The 7,500-nt window shown below is 45.3% G+C and overlaps 2 protein-coding genes across 3 annotated transcripts in view; both read left to right on the top strand.

Annotated features, from left to right (window-relative positions):
* LOC126986688 (shematrin-like protein 2) overlaps nucleotides 1-2,517 on the top strand; it is a 16,923-nt gene extending 14,406 nt beyond the window's left edge. The window contains exon 4 of one of the 2 annotated variants that reach the window (XR_007739896.1): nucleotides 2,458-2,517. The gene's annotated coding sequence lies outside the window, so the exon portion shown is untranslated. Of the gene's footprint in view, nucleotides 1-2,361 lie in introns of both variants that reach the window. The other variant, XM_050843045.1, reaches the window with a different exon arrangement.
* The window catches only part of LOC126986687 (keratin-associated protein 19-2-like), a 7,642-nt gene continuing 1,550 nt past the window's right edge, over nucleotides 1,409-7,500 (top strand). Inside the window, exon 1 of the mRNA XM_050843041.1 lies at nucleotides 1,409-1,418. Coding sequence (XP_050698998.1) covers nucleotides 1,410-1,418 — 9 coding nt within the window. The 5' untranslated portion in view covers nucleotide 1,409. The remainder of the gene's footprint in view (nucleotides 1,419-7,500) is intronic.

The raw sequence follows: 7,500 nt of genomic DNA on the forward strand, positions 1-7,500 counted from the left end.
GGCTAACCCGTAGTCCTTATCGTGCTTCAGGGGTGGCTGTGGTGGTGGAAATGTGATTCCCGCCTGCAGAACCAGGCCCGGTGTTCCATAATGTGTTCCGTGTCGAGAGACTGGAAGACCTGGCATGTGTCTAAGAGTATAAAGTGTCAGTTTCCAATCGGTTCAATGTGCTCAGAGCCCTTATAGAGCTGTGGCATACCTTCAAACGTGAAACTTTTTCAAGCAGCAAATGAGCGCACTGGACAGCGCACGAGATCCAGGAGTGGTTTTGCCGCGGGGGATGCGCTGGAGAATATCAAGAGTCGCGCTGCCAGGTTTGCTGGGAATCAGAACCAAAACAGGGTTCTGTCGCCTAGGACTAGACCGTTCCTGGGGAGAGACAATTAAAGGCACGTCAGGAGTCTTGCTGAGGATGTCGAGGGCATGTTACCCCCCACCTCCTTGCCGAGCCCTGAAGAACCTCTGCTCCGAGCCTTTCCCTCAGGGGAGCGCTATCGGAACTGCAGATAGTTGTCTCGTGTCAGTCGTGAATGGGCAGAGGTTTTGTTGGGCTGAGTACTTTGAGAAGCTGTACAAGGCAAACCCTCCAAACGGGCAACTCCCAAATGTTTAGTTACAGGTGGCGGATGCTGATCCACCTACTGACGAAAGCCCTCCTTCTATTGACGAGGTCAAAGAGGCTGTAACAAAGTTGAGGGGTGGAAAGGCAGCTGGTGTTTGTACCATCAGTGTGGAGCAGCTCAAACACATGATTCTCGGGTTGCATGTGGTCTTAACTATACCGTATGACATTCTGGTACTATTCCTCCTGACTGGAAGAGGGGGTTGCTCGCCCCTATTTGGAGAGCGATAGGAAGCCGGCAGGCCCGGGACTGGCAGTCTTCTAACTCATTAATTCCGCCGCACTGTTCCTAGTGATACTTTTCCACGACTTCTGCATCTTGAAGGGGAAATCGCCCTTGAAAATCCAGTCAAATCTTTTCTTTGGTCAGGGATACAGTCGTCATGGGAGTCCGATACGTTAAAAAATAAAGACCTGGATCCCTTTAGTCATCTCTTACGACACAGCTGCATGGAGATGGGAAGTAACACGTTCTTGGGTGTGGTCGGGTTGAATAAGTAGGGTGAGGGGGCTGAATTGAGTGAGGGGGGTGAGGGTGAGTCTGCTGTGTATATGGGGTAAGGGAGGAGGGGTTCATCGAGGTCAAGGGGGAGGAAGAAAGAGGGAGGGGGAGTGCTGTAGAGCCAGGGGCCGCGGGGGGAAAGGAGTGGGGGAGCGTGTCATTCATGGTCAGAGGAAGCCGGTTGTAGTGGGTTATAGGTGTGTCCGGGGGGGGGAGGGGGTGAGGGAGGTGTCGCAGTATATAACGACGCGGCGGAGTGCCAGCGATACGAGACAATTCGACAACATGAAGGCAGTAAGTAGCTCAGGAAAGTTCTGTGCTCCGGCTTGTCAACCTGTCCACCTTCTCTGTCTGTCCACCTGTCCACCTGGTGATCCAAGTCTAGCTCACCTCTCCACCAGTTTGCTTGTCTTAGTCTACTGCAGAGGTTCTCAAACTGGGTGCCACGCACAGTGCCTAGGGGTGCCACAAGATCATCATGAATTTTGATTCATTGTTTTTTTTCTTCTTTCTATGTTAGTTTACAGCACTGTGTTGCTGTGTTGTGTTGCCGACGTTTACAGCACTGTGTTGCTGTGTTGCAGGTGTTTGCAGCTCTGAGCGTGCTCCTCCTGGCGGCCCTCGCCCTGGCCAGCCCTGAGCCCGAGCCACAGCCCGGCTACGGCGGCTACGGCGGCTACGGTGGTGGACGTGGCGGCGGATATGGCGGCTACGGCGGCTATGGTGGTGGACGCGGCGGCTATGGTGGTGGATATGGCGGCTATGTTGGTGGATATGGCGGCTATGGCGGTGGACGCGGCGGCTATGGTGGTGGATATGGCGGCTATGGCGGTGGACGTGGCGGTTATGGTGGCGGCTACGGCGGGTATGGTGGTGGACATGGCGGCTATGGCTACGGACGCTAAGGATGAGGCAAGGTGAGTGTGTGTGTGTGTGTGTGTGTGTGTGTGTGTGTGTGTGTGTGTGTGTGTGTGTGTGTGTGTTGTTCCTATGCCTTCATTGCTACACGAGGGCGGCTGTGTCGGGAAAAGTATAATGACGAGAACATGTGTATAAAATGAGTAACAATGCGACCACACACACACACACACACACACACACACACACACACACACACACACACACACACACACACACACACACACACACACTCTCACACACACACACACACACACACACACACACACACACACACACACATACAGGCCAATCATTACAGTCCTGTGTTCCCCTACAGGCGGCGCTCCACTTGCTGTGTGGAATGCATTCCAGGGAGCGGCGCCCCCCTCGTCTTCCTTCTCCAGGGGAAGCGCCGAAGGGGAAGGGGAGAGAGGTTCTCCAGAGGAAACTCGCACGGCCATCAAGGAGAAATAGAGGAGGAAGGGAGAAGGGAGAAGGGAGCCCCCCCCCACCCCAAACACCTGCCCTTCCTCCCCTCGCCCAAAGCTGCCAAACAAGACAGTCTCCCCAAAAATTCATATTTGGAACCATTTTGTTCCTTCAATAAATTATCTAAAACAATGTGTGTATTGTGTGTGTGTGTGTGTTTGTCCTTGAATTTGAAGTGAACGTGGTAGTACTACTGCTACAATTACTATTAATCATAGTAATAGTAGTAGTAGTAGTAGTAGTAGTAGTAGTAGTAGTAGTAGTAGTAGTAGTAATAGAAGTAGTTGAAGTAGTAGTAGTAGTAGTAGTAGTAGTAGTAGTAGTAGTAGTAGTAGTAGTAGTAGTAGTAGTAGTAGTAGTAGGGGCCTTCTTGTAGTAGATGTAGTACTAGAAGTAGTAGTAGTAGTAGTAATAGTAGTAGTAATAGTAGTAGTAGTAGTAGTATTTCCATTTGAAACTGGCCGGTGGGGTGTTTGCCGCTGCGGCGTCAGACCCCCCCGGCAATCTGCCACACACTCGACACCTCTTGCTCCCTCTCATATGTCAGCTATTTACAACCGTTAAATTAATTTTAGTTAAATAATTAGATAATCCAATAAGGTCATATAGTGTTAAGATTGTTTCGTTGTTATGATAATAACAAAGATTTTGTATAAATACAGCGATACTTGACAACGTTGGAATACAACGTTGTCAAGTGTCGTATTTATACAAAATCTATTATCCTAAAAACGAAACAATCTAAACACTGTATGACCTTATTCGATTATCCAATTATGTAATTAAATTAATTTGAAGGTAGTAAATAGCTGACATATGACAGGGAAAGGAGGTGTCGAGTAATAAGATTCGGGGGCTGACGCCGCGGTAACACCAACACCCAGTTTCAAATGGAATACTATAGAAGTGGTTATAGTAGTAGTAGTAATGGTAGTAGTAGTGGTAGTAGTAGTAGTAGTAGTAGTAGTAGTAGTAGTAGTAGTGGTAGTAGTAGTAGTAGTAGTAGTAGTAGTAGTAGTAGTAGTAGCAGCAGTAGTAGTAGTAGTAGTAGTAGTTTTAGTAGTAGTAGTAGTAGTAGTAGTAGTAGTAGTAGTAGTAGTAGTAGTAGTAGTAGTAGTAGTAGTAGTAGTAGTAGTAGTAGTAGTTGTAGTAGTAGTAGTAGTAGTAGTAGTAGTAGTAGTAGTAGTAGTAGTAGTAGTAGTAGTAGTAGTAGTAGTAGTAGTTGTAGTAGTAGTAGTAGTAGTAGTAGTAGTAGTAGTAGTAGTAGTAGTAGTAGTAGTAGCGGGTGTAGTAGTAGTAGTAGTAGTAGTAGTAGTAGCGGGTGTAGTAGTAGTAGTAGTAAGTAAGAACATAAGAAGAACATAAGAACGCAGGAGTCTGCAAGAGGCCGGTAGGCCTGTACGAGGCAACTCTTTGACCTAAAGCTCCGTGTATCTAACCCCACCTAATATCACTGTCCATGAATTTATCTAGTCTATTTTTGAATGTGACAATTGTATTGGCACTCACCACATGACTGCTAAGCCTATTCAACTCAACCACCAACCTGTTATTAAACCAATTATTGCCAATGTCCCTGTTGAATATTAATTTATCCAGTTTAAACACTTTACATAGTCTACTACACGGTTCTCTTACCAACAAAACATTATGAATGTCTCCTTATTAAGCCCTTCATCCATTTATAAACCTCGATCATGTCTCCACGCACCCTTCGCCTTTCTAGAGAATGCAAGTTTAACTGTTTGAGTCTTTCCTCGTATGGCAAGTTTCTCAACCCCTGAATCATCTTAGTCATCCTCCTCTGCACCGATTCTAACATTTTGATATCCATTCTATAGTAGGGTGACCAGAACTGAACCGCATAGTCAAGATGAGGTCTAACTAATGCTAAATATAGTTTGAGGAAGACTTCGGGGCTTCTGTTGCTTACGCTCCTTGAAATAAATCCCAGTACCCTATTAGCTCGATTTCTAGCTTGAATGCATTGTGCCCTTGGACGGAGATCAGAGCTCACTAAGACCCTAAATCCCTCTCTTTTAGACCTACTTATGAGAGTGTCATTTAAGCAATAGTTATGTGAGGGGTTGTTCCTACCTACACTCAGAATACTGCACTTCCCTACATTGAACTCCATCTGCCATTTATCCGCCCAGTCATATAATCTGTTGAGTTCACCTTGGAGAATACTAGCATCCTGATTAGTAGTAGTAGTAGTAGTAGTAGTAGTAGTAGTTGTAGTAGTAGTAGTAGTAGTAGTAGTAGTAGTAGTAGTAGTAGTAGTTGTAGTAGTAGTAGTAGTAGTAGTAGTAGTAGTAGTAGTAGTAGTAGTAGTAGTAGTAGTAGTAGTAGTAGTAGTAGTAGTAGTTGTTGTTGTTGTTGTTGTTGTTGTTGTAAGTGGTTACGAAATATGATTTTCTTGCTTGTAAATAGGAAGCGATAGGAAGCCGGCAGGCCCGGGAGTGGCTGTCTTCTACCTCATTAATTCCGCCGCAATGTTCCTTTCCTTGCTATCCTTTGCCGGTATTTTCATGCTAAATGCTCTACAGTGCTCGCTAATTGCATGCCTCCACCACACCCGCGGCCTCGCTTCAAACCACTTTCTACCCCAGGCAGTCCTTATGCTTTCTAATTTTCTAATATAAGATTTAACCAATATATTTATTCATTCATTCCCTTAACTGATAACTCTAGAACAACCTTATTTTGTCTTTATTTCATCCCTCTTATGACATATTACTTTATGAGTGAAGCATCTAGACGCCTCAACCGAAATTGCTCTCTCTTTTTGGCACCGTATCTGTGATTCCCAAGAGCAGTCAGCTGTGGACTCTTCCTAGCGGCCTTGCCCTTGGCTGCTCCTTGGCATAAAAAGAAAATCCAAGAGCGTCAAAAATTATCCGGCACAAGGAGAGGTGTCGGAGCAAAGATTTTGGAGCTGGGGGGAGGGGGGGAGGGGGGACTCAAAGGAAGCAAAGAGATGGTGATGGGATAGAAGGTGGTAATAACAACAAAGAGGCAATAAAACGAGAAATCAAGAGACAGACGAAAGAAAAGTTGATTAAAAACTGACTCACGAACGGGTTTAAGAAGGCTGAGTGAGGAGTGATTAGGGGACGAATGGGAGAAGGTGGTAGAAGTGTGGGAAGGAAGGAAACTGGGTCAAGGCAGAACGCGAGATGTCTCCTGTTCACTCATTTTCCCTTAACATATTCCACATTCCCTTCGTTATAAAAACTGCACACAAAAGTAATAACAATAATAATAATAATAATAATAATAATAATAATAATAATAATAATAATAATAATAATAATAAAACCAGTAGTAGTGGTGGTAGTAGTAGTAGTAGTAGTAGTAGTAGTAGTAGTAGTAGTAGTAGTAGTAGTAGTAGTAGGATGAGGATGATGATGATAATGAGGAGGAGGAGGAAAAATAATAATAATAATAATAATAATAATAATAATAATAATAATGATAATAATAATAATAATAATAATAATAATAATAATAATAATAATAATAACAAAAACAACACTAGTAACAAAAACAACAAAAAGAACACCACCACCATCACCACCATCACCACCACCAACAACAACAACAACAACCCTTCAACAAGAGCGAGCGTCACGGGGCCAGGAGGGTTCAGGCCGGTATTCCAAAAGCTTATCTCCGTGCACCACTTTTACTTCAAGCATCAGCAACCCTCAAGGCCAGTGCTACGAGCCGAGTGCTTAATAACGCCATCTAAGTTGCCTATTAGTGAGTAGCGGCGGCCCAGTGAAGAGTCCAGAGACATTTTAATTACAAGACACTTTCGCTTCTCACATCAGCTATTTCTAAAGGTCAAAGAGGGGGTCAGTCGGGTTCTAATGAGTGTTTCTTGAGGTTCACGGTACAGAAGAAGGGTCACAATACCACCAGGGTCATAAAACTACTCCTGGAAATGCCCACAACTCCTACGAAAGCCTTGTCAAATATGTGTTTCTTGAGGTTCACGGTACAGAAGAATGGTCAAAATACCACAAGGGTCATAAAACTACTCCTGGAAATGCCCACAACTCCTACGAAAGCCTTGTCAAATATGTGTTTCTTCAGGTTCACGGTACAGAAGAAGGGTCAAAATACCACCAGGGTCATAAAACTACTCCTGGAAATGCCCACCACTCCTACGAAAGCCTTGCAAATATGTGTTCTTGGGCGGCGAAATGTCTTGCAATACGACGCACTCGCTATACGGACGCAGGATAAAACGTTAATTTCCAACCATTCCATACAGCGTGAAGGTAATATATTAACGTCAATACTACTTTTTTATGCAAAGTGTTGGAGGGCGCCCAGAGCATCACAGGGCCAAGGTCAGGTTCATGGGGGTCCAGTGCCAGGCCATAACCTGCATCGCGCGGGTAGAGTCCCTTCAGCCGCTTTTTAATACAGGTAGCAGGTGGGGAAGTAAAACGTATTATAGGTATTAGAGGGGGGGAAGCTGAACTGGGTGAGGGGGGAGTCTGCTATGCTCATGGAGTAAGGAGGAGTGGGTGGAGAAGAGAGGGGGTCAGACGCCGCTGGGGGAAGTGAGGGGAGGGGGGGGGGAGCGTGTCATTCATGGTCAGAGGAAGCTGGGTGTGGTGGGGGTTGAGAGGGAGGTGGAGGGATGTCACATGCAGTATATAACGACGCGGGGGAGAACCAGAGCAACGACACAACACGACAACATGAAGGCAGTAAGTGGCTTAGGAACCTCTGTGCTCCGGCTTGTCTTCCTGTTCACTTGTACATTCTCTCTTCCTGTCTACCTGTCCACCTGTCTGCCTGTCTGTGTACTGGCAAACTTTTTAACATCTTTATTGTCTTCAGTATTTTGTAAAGGATAATAGTTGATGTTTAATTACACACTGAGTAAGCAAGTTAAGGGTTTATAAGGAATGTGGTATATCTCTCTGTCTACCTCGCTAGCTCAGTACTCCATTTTCATGCCTCGGTA

Source organism: Eriocheir sinensis, chromosome 62, assembly GCF_024679095.1.
Source record: "Eriocheir sinensis breed Jianghai 21 chromosome 62, ASM2467909v1, whole genome shotgun sequence".
In the NCBI taxonomy this organism is placed as follows: domain Eukaryota; kingdom Metazoa; phylum Arthropoda; class Malacostraca; order Decapoda; family Varunidae; genus Eriocheir; species Eriocheir sinensis.